The sequence below is a fragment of the Anabrus simplex genome, chromosome 3 (genome assembly GCF_040414725.1).
Source record: "Anabrus simplex isolate iqAnaSimp1 chromosome 3, ASM4041472v1, whole genome shotgun sequence".
Lineage (NCBI taxonomy): Eukaryota > Metazoa > Arthropoda > Insecta > Orthoptera > Tettigoniidae > Anabrus > Anabrus simplex.
The window spans coordinates 197,863,540-197,882,188 of NC_090267.1; the positions used below are offsets into that span (position 1 = coordinate 197,863,540).

Below are 18,649 nucleotides of genomic sequence, written 5' to 3' on the forward strand. Positions count from 1 at the left end.
TAGGGGAAGGCCTAAAATTTAATTGTCAAATATTTATTTTATTTGTGGTCGTATTTTCACGAAAATTGGTATGCAAAGTCATGAAATAGGTCCCTATAATCTAGGCTATCAATAATGTTATTCGCACTGAGTGGAATGGTAGTTTAGGGGAAGGACTGAAATGTAATCTATATATAAAATAAGTGTTTTGCCTCTGCATTGATGAGAATTTGAAATGAATGATATTTTTGTATCTGTCATGTCCACAGTAACAAGGAAATGCGTTATTACCTTTCCGTAATTTCTGTTTGTCTGTCGGTCTGTCTGTACACGCATCAATAGAAAACGGCTGAAGGGAATTTAATGAAAATCGGTATGTAATGTCGGGTGATGAACCACTGCAATCTAGGCTACAAATTATTTTATTCACGTTGAGTGAAATGGTAGTTTAGGGAAAGGCCTGAAATGTAATTCTCAAATAAGTTATTTATGTTATTAGTGGTCGTATCGATAAATACTACATAACTAACATAAGTTGTGTCGTAAGTTAGTAGTAGTTATGTAAGAAGTTATTAAATTTCCGATCACTTATGTCTTATACATTGTTACCGTACCGCATGTAATCAGAGATATTCATGAATTTGGATGTTTGTTACTAAGTCCATATCAGCGCCAAGTCATGAGAAAATGGGTAAACAGAATTTAGTGAAAATCGGTATGTAAATTCTGAGAATAAGGAACTACAGTCTACGATATAAATAATTTTGCAAGACACCCTAATATCACAGAGTTGAAAGAAAACTAATGTGAAGGCCTGCAATATAAAAAGCTCATAAACTTTATCAACAATAACATTACATTGACCATTTTTTGTTGTGATGTGCTTTTTGTCTTCTGTTTCCTCTCATCCCCGATAGATAGGATTACTGCAGCGTACCGAGGTTTTTTTAATTTGCTTGACGTCGCACCGACACAGGTAGGTCTTATGGTGACGATGGGATAGGAAATGAATAGTGGTGTGAAGGAAGCGGCCTTGGCTTAAGGTACAGCCTGGTGGACTGGTGTGAAAATGGGAAACCACGAAATACCATCTTCAGGGTTGCCGGCATTGGGGTTCGAATCCACTATCTCCCGGATGCAAGCTCACAGCTGCGCGCCCCTAACCACACGGGCAACACGCCTGGTCGTACCGACTGTAACAGCCTGCCTGTATATTGATGGGAAGTAGCTGGGGAGTAAGATAACTTTCTTCTTTTGCATGCCATTCCTCTGGTTCATACATTTTATGATATATCTGGTACGTAACACACTGGTTCATCATAGTATTCGAGCTATTCACTCCCTATTCTGAGGCACTGATTGGAATGAGTAGTGTGCATATTTAACGGAATAATGACATAGGAGTGTTCACGGCAGTCTGCGACCTGGTTATTCCAGCTCTGGAACTTCGGACTCTTAGATCGGTACCGTAGTACTGTTCGTTGAAAGTGAGAAAGTGTGCGGTTTTTCATTTGATCGAGTATTTTATATGATAACATTGCTTTCAATCGCTACATTCGTATTGAGGTTTTTGTATTGACCTATGTTGAATTCAGTTAGGACAACCACCAAGTCAGTCTTTCTGAGAATCCCGTAGCGAAGCACGGGTACATCAGCTAGTATTGTATGTTTTGCAATAAATTTCCTAGGCAAAAACACTATGATAATCACCAGTTTTCTTCAAATTGAAGAAATTACAGTATTAGTACTTCGTGAAGTCAGTCTTATCTGCAGTCACTTTAAATGTACATTCTTGTCAGTTCCTGGGCTTTTCCAAGCCTCATTTACTCTTTCTATGAGCATATTCTAGTTAGCAATAACTCCTGCTGTTTTAATTTTTCTTCTGTTGCGTTGAAGTCAGGAGAATTTGGTGGACAGTCCCAGACATTAATTTCTTGATTCTAGTGATAAACTTGCTGCACTGAAAAAAAAAAAAACAGGAAATAAAGAATCTGCATAATCAATCAGTCAAAAACTGTTTACTATATCTTCTTTTTTTTCTTTTCTTTTTCAGTGCAGAAAATTTATCACTGTAAGTAGCCAGTACAGACCAATATAGACCATTAATATGGTCGAGTTTATTGATTCCTGATTCTGTGCGAAAGCTGTAACAGATATTGCCTCATGTTCTGGTGCAGCATCCAGTATGGCAGTATAATCTTTGTGTGAGATAAAAGTTGGTTACTTAAAGCTAACTCGTTGATCCCTCTCAATTATTCCTTGAACAACATATGGACGTTTAAAAAATGCAGTACCTACCAGTGAGTATAATAATTTGGCAGATTACTGTATTTACCATTTCTTGGTCGTGGTTTCTATCGTTCACATTGCCTTCCCAATTAACGTTTGGTAAAATGAGATCACCTGGTACAATCCCATTCCTTTGTGTCATTCCCCACATTGCTGATTATCTTATCAAGTCATTCTCCATCAACGTCACCCTTTCCACGTCTGTACACAAAAGATGTACCTACTTCCTCATTCCTTTTCTTCCTCTCATGATCTGTTCCACCTCTGTCTTCCCATCCTCTGCTCTGTTTGCCTTGCCTACCTTTCCCTTTTTTCTTACCTGCTCCCTCCTGTGTAACTCTTTTCTGTTACTCATGTTCCATATGCTGCTCTACCTGCAGTGACTCATACCTATTCCTCATCGATACTTCTCCTGAACACTCCCCCAGACTAGACCGCTTGGCTCTCAATTTTCTTCACCTTAAAACATTAGTCAACCTGTCTTCAACAACTTCTCTTCTTTCCACTCCTTGTCTACTAACTGTACCTTATACATTGTGTTAGGTAGACTTACCTACATTCCTTAAAAATTAATTAATTAAATTTTAAATAATAATTCAAAATATATATTCAGTGAAACCTCGTTAGTACGTTTCTGCAGGGGATGACTAAAAAATTGTGTTAAGCGGTAAAACGTACTATCAAATATCCCATTAAGAACTATCCAACAGGGAGATGGTATCACTTTACACATTAGTACATTTTACATTGTATGTGTAGGGTTTCAGGAGATAAAGGAGAGCACTAAAAAGTGTAAAAAAATCGAGAGAACAAATATCAATAGTTCTCTACTGGAGCCTGTTAAAGTAACGAGAGACTAGTAAAAGATGTGAAAAACATGGAAGAACAGATATGACATTCTTTTGCCCTTGGGCTCATAGAAGTAGCTACAGTCCCTACATAATATAGCAGATCACTTTCACCCTAAAACAATTGTATAATAAATTGTTAGTTGAAGCCTTAGGTTTCTGACCAGTGGGTAATTAAACACTGTTTTCTGGTCACTTTGTTCGAGCATGAATTCTCACGAGGTTATACTCGCCATACGCGATTAAGAGCCTTTGGCTGCTATCTCAAACACAAAACTTCGACACTACTCGGCATTGGTTCAGCCAGACTCGCCGGTGAATAATAAAAAAGAAATGTGCCAACTGTTAAACTAGCAGTTTGTATTTTTGTATTAATGGTACACCGCTTTACCATTGCCTATGTCTTTACATAACTTTTTAATGGGATAGGCCTAAAGTATATGAAAGCCTTATTACTTAATGGTGCCCACAAATGACCTGTCGAAGATCTACTATTGCTGTACTATAGACTTATTCTAACTTCAGTTGTACCACACTGATTTAAATCATCTTATCACAAGAACAGTTACTGGCATTACCTTCAATTTATTGTGTTGTGTGGTAAAAAGAAGTGATTATTTGTCGCGTGACAGCCTACTTATGGACTAATAGGATAATCGTGAGAAGTTCAATAGCGTGGTACATATGGTATCTGTCTTGCAATAGCCTAGCTATGGATAAGAAGAGGGTCGTGAAACCACTCACTATTGAAGAAAAAATTAAAATCCTTCATGTAGATAGGAATCGCATCTTAAGCGCATAGAGTTGGTGCAAACTTTAAAACTAGCACCTTCCATTTTGAACACTGTTGTGGGCAACCGAGACAAAACTGAAAATGCATATAAGCAAAATAGAAACAGAAAAAGAAAACGAGTGCACCAAGGAAAGTTTCCGAAGTTGGAAAGAATGATTTTGAATAAAATACATTTCTAACTTCTGATTGGAATACAAAATAGGCTACAAGCACAATCAAGCGCACTAGGTTATTCAACAATCTCACTAACAACAAAGACCTTTCCATGGAACAAAGAACATAGAACAAGAAATAAACCACTTTTCCCTTTGAGAAAATCAAATGATCATAGATACATCTCTCGGACATGACCACCCACCAATAGCTGCAGGTTGCTAGAGTTACACTTCCATTAACACATTTTGTGGCGGTAACTTCCATGATGCATAATTTCGGATGACTCCCAGCCAAAAGCCATGTATGTCAACAGGGCAGCTTTGAAAAAAAAAAAGCGTGAAAACTAAATTCATCGCTCCTAGCTGTAGTGGAATCTGTTACTGTGCTTTAACTTAGCATTGTCCTGTCTTTTTCTAGTGTAGTCTTTGCTGCTAATCAATGATGCTAAACTCAGCTTTACCTAAGCTAACAGCTTGCCCCTCGAAGATGCAATTCAATGTCATTTCCTCTTATCACATAACTTTCTCTGACTGACCCGGGACGAGGGCTGTTATCTCTGTTAGAAATCAAATTCCGTACACAAGGGATGACAAAGAACATTTTCAAGTTTGGGGAATATATGATCGTACTAAGTAGTAAAGGCAAAAAATCGTCATGTGTTAAGTGAGGTAATTTTTATACAGATTTAATACGATGGGCATCGGGACTTCAAATTTACGACATGCTAAGCAGGAAAACTTGTTAATGAGGAACATACTAACGAGGTTTCACTGTACTGGCTTATCACAGTCAGTGCATTATTATTTTGAAATATTTTGAAGAGATGAGAAAACGTGTGACAATAGGTAGTCTTACATTTATTGATGACCCGTGTTATTCTAATCTTACTGGGTGTTTATATTTTCAAGATGTGTACAAATCAAAAAATCAATTATACAAAAAAAGCATGAAAAGTTATTTTTGCTATAAACAACAGATTCATGGGTCATTGTGCTGTTAGAGCAATTATTTGGGCCCGTGAAATGTTATGCAAACTTTTTTCATGAGGTAAAATGCAGACAAAACATTGTATGATGTCATCAACCTCTAAAACACTGTGAGGAAAGGTTGAATTTCGTTTTGAGAGCATGGAGCCGAGTGACATGCCGTATTTACTTGCATCTTTCTCACACTTCTTTGAAGGATTTGATTTGTTTATTTATCATCAACAGAGTTATTAATTCTCCAATTACAGATGATATAATACATTCAAATAATAACAATATTAACAGCACTTACTACTACTAATAATTATAACTAAGTAGTATATAATATATACATATACACAGAAAACGTAAAGAAGAAAAAAGAAAGACATGAAAACAGAAAAGTGTTTATACATTTACCGAGCTCGATAGCTGCAGTCGCTTAAGTGCGGCCAGTATCCAGTAATCGGGAGATAGTGGGTTCGAGCCCCACTGTCGGCAGCCCTGAAGATGGTTTTCCGTGGTTTCCCATTTTCACACCAGGCAAATGCCGGGGCTGTACCTTAATTAAGGCCACGGCCGCTTCCTTCCAGTTCCTAGGCCTATCCTATTCCATCGTCGCCATAAGACCTGTCTGTGTCGGTGTGACGTAAAGCAAATAGCAAAAAAAAATGTTTATACATTTGAAATGACTGAAGGAAGAAAGTATAACTTTCAGTTACCAAATGTGCAGAACAAGATACAAGGAACACTCTGTCTATGAAGTGTCCATAAGATGTCTGCGAATTTCACTAGCTGACGAGTGAAATATATCCACTATCCCACTAATTTCGTTCGGGAATCTTAGGGCATGCATAAATCAAGAGTTCCTGTGTGATTCCGTTCTGCACCTGGATAAGTGAAAGGTGACAGCCTGTCGGGTATTGCGGGAAGGAATATGAATTGGTAGCAACTGGAGTAAATTGGGACAGTCAAGGAAATTGCTGATACATTTGTGTATGAAACGTGCATTGACATACCTGCAACTAGTCCTAAGAGACTCAATACACATGTTTGCACAAAACAAATCATAATCTGTCGACAACAGCTTGATACCCAAACACTTTTTACTGATCCATTTCGAGAATCGGATCTGTACTCACTCCAAGGCATTAACTAAGTATTGCTGTGAGGGGATCCACACTTCAGAGCAGTATTCTAGATTAGATTGTATAAGTGAGAAATGCAGGGTTTTCAATGGGACAACAGATTTAAAACTCTTGCAGTTTCTTTCGAGGAAGCCTAACATTTTAAATGCCTTGTTAACGATATTTAACACATGCTCATTGAAAGATAGACCATTTTGATTACTAAAAATAACACCAAGATTGTTAATTTTATTAAAACGCTTTACTTCTTGATCCTTTATATATTAATTGAATACATTAACTTGCAATTTTCTCGTGAAGGATATTGCATTGCACTTTGAACTATTTAGGGTTAAATGCCACTTTTTGCACCAGTCACTAATATTATTTATATCAGACTGTAACAATTCAGTCACTCATCTTTTCAATCACCCTGTAGATTCTAAGGTCATCAGCATAGAGCATGTAGTTGCTTGAATGGATTTGTGATAGCAGATACCTCCTGTCGTAAAGATAGCGTTTAAACCATTCAAGCAAGCTTCCATGAATGTCATATGCTGACAACTTAGTCAGAAGAGCATTATGCTGCAGAGTTGAAAGCCTTGGAAAAGTCTGTGTACACGGCATCAACCTGCTTGCAATTGTCCAGAGCACTAGATATGAAGTGGGAGTACACAGCAAAATTGGTGGTAGTTGAGCGTTTCTGGACAAAACCATGCTGGTTAATATTAATTAAACCACTGACTGCACTGTACTGTCCGCACACTTTATCTTGGTGCATTTACATCCTAGTGCTGAATCGGTCGACCTCGGCGATCTTCGAGATTCATACTGGCAACCTTTGCAACACAAACTATGAATCGCTTAAGCATCATTGTGCGACATCTGGCGTAAACTTTACGTACTACTACTGTTGTTGTTTACACATCAAAGTCAAAGTATAGAATTCATGCTAGGAACAAGATTCGCATCGAGAGATATGTTTTATAATGTTATATAATGTGTATGTGACATAGTTGTTGGCTTAAGATGATAACGGTTTAGAAATTTCATATCGATAGATCATATTCTCGATTCAATTCAGATTTCATTTTCATTCAGTTGGCAGCACCAGGCAGCACTATCGATACCGGGACAGCTCGCTCCTTACTCCTCACCCCGTACACAAATGCATCAAGATAAAGTGTGCGGACAGTACAAGGCTTTGTATATGACTCTTTCTGCTACTTTGGAAATGAGTGAAAGAAGAATTACTGGTCTGCAATTGACAAATAAAGATCTGTCACCTTTCTTAAAGACTGGAATAACATATCCTTTCTTCCATTCGGACGGGAAATTGCCTGTACGAAGAGACCAGTTGATTATCGTGGCTAGTGGAGTTGCCAGCTCCTCAGCACACTCATGTAACACAATTCCTGGAATGTGATCTGGACCACAAGACTTCTTCATATCCATCGACTTCAAGGAATTTCTTTCAGTGAGCAAATTTCCTTGTCTTCATTAATCATCATAGAGGGTAGCCGCCTAGATTTTGATTTGCAATTAATAAATTTCCAAAATCTCCGTGGATGTCTGATAATATCTTCCTCGACAGACGTGATATAATTCCTATACTTTCTCCGCTGCATTTGTTTCTATTCCTCTCGTAGCGTTGCAAATTTGATGTAATCTGAGGGAAGTCAAGGCCTTGCAGCTCGTTTTCTTGCTCTTTCCTTTGCCTGCATTTTGTCTGTAAGTTCGGAATCATACCAAGAGGGAAGATGCCTAGTCTTCATTATGCGGGAAGGTACGGCGTCCTTAAGAGCACTGTGCAGCAAGTCATAAAACAAGTCAACTGCGGCTTCAAGAGATGGACAGGATTCGAGCAAGTTCCACAGACAGCAGGATAAGATATTTCGTAGATGAGGAAAGTCTGCTTTTGTCCAAACGAATAATAATTTTGTAGTCTGTGGTAAACGAGGAACACGGGAAATATGAAATCTGAGCTCAAGTGCAGAATGATCTGATTGTACTAACTCTTCTGTTGATTCACACAGGGTATTATTAATGACTTTTTCAGAAATTAAAGCAAGGTCCAGGAAGTTATCTCCTTATGTTGGAAAACCGCAAACTTGGCGAAGGTTATATTCGTTGGTGATCTCTAAACGAAAGCAGGATTCCTTGTTGACATGGGTGAGGATAGGATTAATAGATCCCCAATCGTCTGAGGCCCATGTTAATTGGCTTATATTGAAATCACCGCACACAATAATAGTGTAATTTTGTTTTGCTACGTGATTAATTTGAGCCAGAGTTTCTCGGAAGTCTGTGAGCTGTACTTTCACCTCGTCCGGGGGCAGGTAACAGCAGACTATGTACAGCACTCGGCCAGGGGATGGGGTGGCTTTCACAACAACACATTCCCAGTCTCCCATTAGGTCAGGCTGTTGCACTGGACCGTACTCACAGTTCACTGCTATTAAAACCCCACCTCCCTTGTTCTTACTAGTAATGATATTTTGCCTATCTTGGCGGAAAATAACATAATTGTCGTGCAGTATTTCACTATTGTCGATTGAAGAGTCGAGCCAGGACTCCGCTAAACACACGCAGTCGTAATGCATGACACTCAGAGCGATGTTTAAGTCCACGAGAGATTTCTTAAGACTACAGACATTCTGGTAGTAGATGCTAAGGCTGGTATTTACCTCCGGTCCTGGGTTCAGCTGGACATCGCCGGCAACTGCTAGTAGTAGAATACTCAGCATCAGGATGGATGCGTCACTGGCCAAAGGCTTGTGCTTTACAGCTGACTGGGTGCCATTCGCTGCTGCTTGCCATTAATACACAACACGTGGTCGCATATTTGCAGCTTATTATTGGAGAGTATATCTTCCCAACAAGTTATACCACATTTAACACCAAAGTATACGCTAGTCAGCTCACTTTCATTCACATGTAACCACGATAAAAGCACTTGGACCACAAGAAACACGATTATTATCAAGAACACACAACACGCCTGCAACCGTCCGCCATCTTGAAGTAAGTGTGTGCAAATTATGTTGAGAGAAGAGTACTCAGTACATTGTGAGTTATACTAATGCGCTTTATTGCAACAAACAATGGGCATTTATACTGTATTTTTAAAAACATTAAAAACTTGCAATAATCTAAGGTGAATAATACTTTATATTAACCTAAGTTTTTACTGCAATTTTGCATGCAGTAGGTGTATAGAAGTTTGTCCCTTTAATGAATTATTGGAATTCTGTTACCATAATTTAAATGGATTATAAAAACTTTTGCCTTAAATTTCATTGTTCGGTTCAGGTTCCTCTGTTTGTTGCACCATTAGTGACAGCGACGAAGGCAAAGGAAATTTTCCACTGATTGGACCCTGAAACACATGGTGAGGACATTTTGCAGCTATTAATAGCTGATATCATAGTTGATATCATACATGTGCTCTGAAATGCAAATTCTCTCTCTGTAGCTCGCTTCCCATGTTTTCTGCATGCTGAAGTACGTGAACTCAAAAACTGGCTGTCTTTCGCAGATCACTAATTTTCATCACTGAACACAGTGACATACTTGTTTCACGAAACTGTTATTAGTAACAATCGCATAACAGGGGGTAGAAGGGTCAACAACTGATCTCAAACAATTATTTTCATCATATGTTTTTTTCCTACTGGGAAATATGTTTTGTGCTTGAATGCCTTATATTATTAAGTTGTACACATTGTCTCAAAAAATCAGCGTTAATTAGTTTTTGGATTATAGTTATCAGTACCAGTAAATGCCAAATATTTGATTTGTTCTCCTTCAACTAATCAAACTATTTAAAAATACAGAAATTACCTGAGATTTTGAAGAAAGAAAAAAATCTGAAATAGGCACTTCAGTTGTGGTGCAAAAATTATGCAGATAAATATGCAGAGTATGCTTTTCACTCCAATGCGTGTGGTTCAAATCCTTACCAGTGCCTGCAAGATTTTTGAAATGAAAAGTCGCATCCCTGTGTTTTGGATTTCATATAAAACTAGAGGTACCGGGCGAGTTGGCAGTGCAGTTAAGGGTGCACAGCTATGAGCTTGCATTCGGGAGATAGTGAGTTTGAACCCCACTGTCAGCAGCCCTGAAGATGGTTTTCCGTGGTTCCTTTTCTATCCCTTCGTCGCTGTAAGACCTATCTGTGTTGATGTGATGTAAAGCAAATAATAATAATAATAGTCGTGATATCATCAGTCTTATGAAATTACAAGCTTGTTTGCTTTTGAATTTGGTTTTTCTTTCCTTTATCCATCACACAGGATCCTTTCATTCATTTACACTGGATTGCCACAAAGTAGTTCCTATGAAATCCATTGATATTCAAAGGATTAATATTACAGATAATGTAACTGGTGTTAAATACCCATTTACTTCAGCAGTAGAAAGGGAAATTTATTGATTTATACACTCCTGCGAAAGCTCGGTCTGTGTAGAATTGTAGATACAGTAATTTGAGAACTGGAATAATATGAATACAGCAGCTTTTAAGTTTCACTGCAAAAGGGACAGTTAAAGACTAAAATAATTGTTAGCAATCTCAACTACTTAAAGAAAATATGTTAAAAAGTATGTCCTGCAGTGGAACTGAATACGTGTTGAAGTCTTCTGCATTCCTCACACTCAGCTTCTCATGCTATTTACACATTTGTACATTGGATATAATATCTCCATTTCTCTCATATCAACTGGAAATATTGTATATGTACCTGAATATCTCTTATGCTCTACTAAATGCTTGTAGGAATGTGAACAGGAGCTGACAGAGAAGGGCGAGATGGTGTCTCGCCTCCAAGCTAAAACAAGTCAGATTGGCCAAATTCTCAACAATCTGGAGAAATACAACCATCTTTTAAAGGATGCTGAGAGAAGTGCCAATAGTGGAAATGGGAGTGGTAGCAGCAGTGGTGGTAGTGGAGGTGGTGGGCACAAACAGGGGAATAACAATACCCGTCCACTTCTACCTCTTCAGCCCATTCCACCTCATCAGCCTAAAAAATAACAAGCATTTTCCATCTCAAGTGGAAAAAAGGTGCTAGCAATGTTCACAAACTTCTTGAAATGAGATGCTGGAAACCAGAGTTGCTTATGCAACAACTTTTCTGCTTCTGTCATGTTTAGATCCTTTTTTGAAATGTGTATGCTATGTTTTAAGTTTCAAAGAAGATCAAATACAAATTAAGCTGATTGATATACTTTGATACATTTGTTTTTAGCACCACCCAACCAGGTCATTAATCTCCTTGAACTTCAAGATTTGGAAATTAATAATATATATTTATAAATTATTTTGATCTATATTTTTATTATAATTATAAATCATTTTATAAATTTTATAAGAAATTTCCTAAGCTCTTTTATTTTTAATTATGAAATAGTGTTCAAGAGGCTTTGTCTTACAGTAGTCTCTGGATGGGGAAAGCCTATTTTTTTGTTATCAAGCAATAATAGTAAAAAAGGAATTATTTTAATAATATTGGTATGACATTGATCATTAGGTTGAAAACTCTGCCACCATTTTCCCCAGAAAACACTTTTATGGTACTTAAGCTGCTTTGGTTTTCAGCCTTTCAAAAATTTCAGTTTAGGCCTTGGGAACTGGCACTCTGAGTGCTTGTCCATTCAATACCATTCCTCCTCCTTATTTATACCGTTTCAATGGAAGAAGAGAGGCAGTAAGATGTGGACACCATTGTTCGATGAGGAGAGCAAGTTCACCAGGTCTAGCTTCATTTAACACTTTGTATTAGCTTAATTTAACACTCTGTATTCTGGATTTTCTCAGTATGTTTTAAATTGTGCATGATGTTGAATCTTTGCAGGAGTGTGAAAGCTCTCTTAAACACAAAACTGAATTAAAGAACAAATTGGAAGATAAGACAATAGCCATGGCTGAGACAATTCACAGTTTGGAGGAAAAGTATGTACCTACATAAGAACATTTATATGTTTAATATACTATGAGATAAAATTTTTATATATAGAGATGGGATATTGATACTCTAGATACCTTGATACAGTAGTAATTATAATGAGGTATTGTGCTTTTGCTTTGCAGCATTGTGCTCAATATATTTTTGTTAATCTTTATGATGGGTGATTAACTCTATTCATTCAGAAAACCACACAGTGTTTTATTTACTTTGGTATGTAAATATCACTGACATTGTCCTTGTACAAAGGAATTTATTTAAACTGCTTCAGAAGTTGAGGATTGACCATATACGACATCGTTTCTGATTTTAAAACATAGGTTTTGCTAAGATATTAAATGCTATTCATGTAAAGAATGTGGTTATGCATGCCCAACCTTGGAAGTATAATTAAGGATACTGATACATCTTGTTTAATTAATTATTAAGTAGACCTTGATACAAAATCCACTTCTTCAGTATACTACAATATAATCTACCAACTATTTAATTTGAAAACTCATATTCTGAATGTGCATTTGCAGAAAATGAATGTATAATTTATACCACTAAATGTGGGCACAACTTAAGTATTGAATATTAAGTACTTCCAAATTAATATCAAAGTATCGTACAAATTGAGAGGTATTGTCCCATCTCTACTTTTTTGTGGTAAACCTGGTATTTCTCTGTAATCCTTCTTGTTGGAGTGATACACAAAATTAATTTGAAATTTAATTCTTATTCTAGGTATTCTAATTGATTTTTCATTTTGTACAGAACATTCATTATTACCTACTGCTGTCACTTAATTTGAGATGACCTGAATTAATTAATATTTTTAGTTGTTAAACAATCAAAAAGCTTTTTATTGCAATTTATTGGAAGTTATGAAAGAGGGGATTTGTCTCATTGCCAGCTCTCCCAGTTCCAACATCTTCAGATTTTATATTCAAGAATAAAACAAAAACTATCTAATTAAAATTGTGCAAAACAACCTCCTATATTGCACAGTATAACTTACTCTACATTGTGTGATTATAGGTGCATTGTAAAGACAGGTCCCTTTTAGGGAGCTTTAAAATTAATTATTAATCACATTATTAATAACTTTTTGCATGTTTTGTATTGATCCATTTAACTGAACATTTTTAGTTCCATTACCTTCTGTAAATAGAGATCCTGGCTCAGTCCGGTGGTATTTGAAGGTGCTCAAATACGACAGCCCCGTGTCGGTAGATTTACTGGCACACAAAAAAACTCCTGCGGGACTAAATTCCGGCACCTCGGCGTCTCCGAATACCTTAAAAAGTAGTTACTGGGACGTAAAGCAAATAACATTATTATTATTGAAAATAGAGAAGTCAGTAAACTGCAAGCATGTGAAATGAAGTTTCTACAAACCACCCTCCAAAAATCACGCAAGGACCATGTAAGGAATGATGACATCGGAACTGGAAGTAGATTTAATAGAAGAGAAGCTAAGGAAATCGAGATAAACATTGTATGGACCTGTAAAGCAAATACATGGCACAAGAATACCATCTGCATGCCTCGAAAGAAGGATCGAAGGAAGAAGGCTAGTGGGAGGACCACGGAAGAGATGGCTACACCAGCTGAGAGAGGATCTAGAGAGAAGAGAAGAGGAGGGAATTAGGAGTCAGTGGTGAGAGAGAAGGCATTTTTGGAAAGACAACACTGGCATACTCATTCAACACCGCCCTACCCGGCACGTTGGAAGGGTTCTATGATGATGGTGATGGTGATGATGATTCTCTAAATAAGTACAGTGGAACCTTGTTAGTACATTCCTCATTACAATAACATGTTTTCTCGCTTAACATATATTGTAATTTCAAAGTCTCATTTCTCATTGCATTCAATCTATATAAAAATACCTTGCTTATTGAGTCACAAACTTTCATTATTACTGCTTGGTGCAATCGCATTTTTCCCAACTCTGAAAATTTTCTTTGTCATCCTTTGCGAAAGGAATGTGATTTCCAACACAGATAAGAACCCTCACCACAGGAGGCAGGTTGGGGAAAGTTGCATGAAAATGGGAAAAGGCCTTGAATTTCTGAGCTTCACAGGGTAAGTTGCACCTTTGGGAGCAGGCTGTCAGCCTCAGGAATGTTTAGTTTTGCTTGCAGGTTAGCAGTGAGCGTGTTTGTGCTTGTATTTCACATTTCATTCAGAAGTAAGAAAATTATTCTGTGTTCAGCGGTACAGTGAAGGGTAACAAATATTTGTCACATGATGACCTACCTATGGATTAGGAACATAATCGTGTGAAGTTGACTAGCATGGTGCATATTTTTCACGTGATAGCTTAGTTATGGCTACAGAAAATGTTATGAAATTGCTTACTTAATGAAGATAAAATTAAAATCCTTTGGTAAGTGGACTGGCACCCACATCATTTTAGTGCGTAATGTGAATATTGAAATTCTTACCTTCAAGTTTTGACTCGAGTCAGTCGTAGTTTTGCTGCTTTCAATATGGTGGCCAAAGTCATTCTTTCACACATGGCCAAGTGTAACCTCTGAATAATTCATAGTTCAGAGAGTGTGGCCAGAAAATAATGCTTAATAACCCACTTGTCCAAAATAAAAGGCTTCAATTAATATTTATTATAGAATGAGTGTAATCTGCAGTAATGCTTTTATTCTGCAAATTTTTTCATATTTGTTTGGTGGTTTTCACGCATTTCAGTCACTGTTGATATTTTATAAGCCCTGGTTGAAAAGGCTTTATTTGTTCTCTTGTGTGTTGTTTTTTACTTCTTTCAGTACTCTCCTATCATCTTTTAAAACGATAGACAATAGTTTTCACTCTGCCCACACATAAACGACGTAAAGTGCGCACTCATGTTGAAAAAAACTCATCAAGATTTTCCATATCCCTGTTGGATAGTTTTTATTCGTGTATTCAATGGTATCATTTGTTGCTTGGCACAATCTCTTTTGTCTGCTACAGAAATGTCTTTATGAGATTTTTCTGTATTTCAATTTTGAAAGGAGTAAAAATTAACAGTTACAAATGATCATGTTATTGTGTTGTATACAGGTTTTTACTTCTCTGTAAAATGCTAAAATATGCAAAACATTATGTGGTAATACTTTTCAGTTAGTGAAAGATGATTTGACAAGCCAGTGAGATCCACTAAATGACTGAGTTGTTTTTTGAAAAATAAGTTGATAAATTTTTTGACGCAGTAGGCTAATAAAAAAATATTTTTGAGGAAGCATGCTGCAAAGGGATGGCATCAAGACAATGAGACTAGCTTCCAATAAGATATATTGGTTGTTTTGATTCATTCATATAATTCCTCTTTCAAAATGAACTTTTCAACAGAATACTTTGTTTGAATATCTTTAAAATGCACAATTCCATAATTTCTTGAATAATTTTTATAATTTAATCTATTTTACAGCAAGTTTATGTGTAACAAATGTGATGATTGGTTGAAGAATCCTATGTATCATAACAAATTAATGACAGTGTAGTTTCTTCTTGATGAAACTAACAATTGTGTGCCAAAATCTGAATCATAATAGGGCAGAAACTGAAACACATTGAAAATCTCTGCCATGCAGGGTTTATTATTACCAGCTTTAAGTAGAACAGTGTTTGTTGTCTAGTGATTTTACTTATAGTCCTCATTGATAGGATATCATGCAAAGAAATATCACATGAGTACTTTTTTGTCTTTTCAATGAGATATTAAGCACCACTCTCTCTGTACTTGCCCATGTGATATTTGAAGTCATGAAAAAGTACAGGTAATTGTATGTCTTAATATGAAAATATTACAGTTGAGTCTCTGAGCAATTACTCCTAATAAATGATGGTCATGTTCACAGATACATCAACTGGAACATTATAATGAAGTTTTGAGTCTTCAGTCTCTAATTAAAATATCTTAATTAGATCCTTTACATTATTCTCTGGATGACAAGTATTTGGTCAGCACTTCTATTGTAGTGTCATCTGTCATATTGTTTCATTCTATTTTTATTTTTACAGTTACATTCATCAGCTCCAAGTTACTGTACAGGTTCATTAAGATCTATCCAGAAGAAGTCATGCCTCTTTAATTTAGTTTCTATACTTACAATAATAATAATAATAATAATAATAATAATAATAATAATAATAATAATAATAATAATAATAATAATAATGGAATCATTGTTGATTTAAAGTTAGAATTTTCACTTGAAATATCACTTCCAGTCAAAACTCAAAATGAGCCAATGAGAAATAATACCTGGGAAATGCATAGAACAGTTATGTAGTAGGGGAGGGGAGGGGAGGGAAGGGAAGGGAATAAATCTATATACCCTTATCAAACTTTATACAAAAGTAGTAGGGGACATACAAAATAATATTTGATAAAGCCTTAATCAGCTTAAACAACCTCATATAGCTTTGATCTGAATCAGCTGTGCTTTACCTCTTCCTTGTTTAGGTCTGTCATCATCATCATAGTGATGGAAACCTTTGAGTATGTTCGCTGTTGTGTTACTTTGCCTAGACCTTGCCTCAACTGTTCTCCATCGGTAATAGTCAAGGGCTAACGATATTGGAGGTTGCCAAGCCTACGTCTTCCCTACCTAATGAGCTGGAACATAGTCCTATTGGAATGTACTGTCCCCTTATGACCACTTTGCCTACATAACTATCAGCTTTCACTTCAGAGTTTTTGTTAAGGACGTGAGGTGCTATTACTACACCCTCACTGCTTATGAGCCCCCGACACATCACGGGGGGGGGCAGGAAATTTGGTATGCATGATGGACAGCAGGTCAGAAGCATTCCAACCTACCAAGTAATCACTTTGGCAGTTCACCTCTCTCTTCTCGTCGAAAACTTGCAAAGAGTCTGTCTCTTTACTTTCCTATCCATCTTGTTCTCAGTCAACAGTTGCTGTTTGCTGAAAACAGAGTTGTAATATGGATGTTTTTGAACTGTTAGACTGATCATTGACCATACCATGCATATTTTCTGTGTCCATCACCATCCTCATCAGTATTCTCTTTAGTTCAGCCATAAATTTTGCATTTCCTTTGTGTTCAAATGCTTGCTACAGGTTTGTTCTATCATACTTTCTTGTGTGGCCTTGGTGATGGTGGTGGTTGTTTTCAAGGGCAAAATAATAGGAGTATCACTGTTTTAGTGAAACGGTAATATTATGATCATATTATGATCATATTATGATGAGTTTTAGGCATGAAGAGATTTGAGTATTGCCACTCTCCAGTTGTACTCTTGGCTCAAGTCTAAACAACTACAGGCTTTACGTTGTTTATTGGTGGCTTGTTATTGAATGATATTGCAAATTATCCCTCATATACAGAATTTGGTTGGCCATATTATATATAAGATTCCAGATTTAACTTCATGGTTCTGTAGTTATCATTCTGAAATAATCAGCTGTGTTAATATTTAAGTAAGGAAAAGATTAACGTCAGGAGATAAATGACCTTCATAGAGGGTCACCAAAATCAGCCTTCAGGGTTTCTCACTTATCAGGATAGCATATTTAAAGCAATGAAGAGCTGATTTACAACCTGCCACAAAGAGGAAGGTCTTGTTATAGACTAAGAATTTTAATTTATTAATGTGAATGTTTGAATTCAGTGTTTTTGTTGTGAGAACACTTCTTAATAAGAATTATTTTCTTTGGCATTTTCACACTAGTAAATAAGAGACTCATCTATAATTTTTTAATAACGTGATAAAGAAGTGAATATTAATTGGATAAAGTATTAGTAGGAGATAAAACTATACAGTAGTGCCTAAAACATTTTATAGAAAGTGAGACTTCTGATTCTTGTATCATACATATCATTTGTGGTATGTGATGGTGCATTAGAGTGTTGAACTTTATTGGACTCACGTAAGTACTTCAAAGGTCTTTTTTACCTTATGAGTGTGACAGAAATATTTTAACATGCTGCTCAGCAGCTCTGAAAATCAAAGAACTCTGTAGAAGTTACTAAAATATGAAGTGCAATATTTTACTAGTGTCAGAAGCAGATGTATGCCTGGAATCAATTTGAATATATTCTTAATAAAGTATGGACTTTGACCGGTATCTCAAGTAGCATAATTTTTAAAGTAAAATTTCGGTATTTATATGTAGTTAGATGTATGGTGGTTTATTAACTGTGGACAATTAATTTTTAACACACTATCTTCAGACTGTAGGGATATTCTGAACTGTTATTTGTTTTCAACACTTTTGAAACTGAAACAGAATAGTTATGCTATACTGTAATACATTGCAGGAGAATAAAGTGCCCACATAAGGATATTCATATTTATATGTTTGTAAAATGTAACTTCAATCATATATATAGACTGATAATGTGAACTCATGTTTTTTCCTTACTAATCTTGTGGATGAAGTTAGTAAATGCCATCAAATACAGAATTGAGAGGTGTGGAATTTCATAAATTGGACATCGATATTTATATCTTACAAGAAGTGTATATGGTGTGCTTTAAAGAAGCCCTTGTGAAGATTTGATTTGGCACA

At 36.3% G+C, this 18,649-nt stretch overlaps 1 protein-coding gene across 1 annotated transcript in view; it reads left to right on the forward strand.

Moving 5' to 3' along the window:
• LOC136866143 (RUN and FYVE domain-containing protein 2) overlaps positions 1-18,649 on the forward strand; it is a 172,489-nt gene that overhangs the window by 119,683 nt on the left and 34,157 nt on the right. Inside the window, exon 8 of the mRNA XM_067142845.2 lies at positions 12,013-12,110. Coding sequence (XP_066998946.1) covers positions 12,013-12,110 — 98 coding nt within the window. The remainder of the gene's footprint in view (positions 1-12,012; positions 12,111-18,649) is intronic.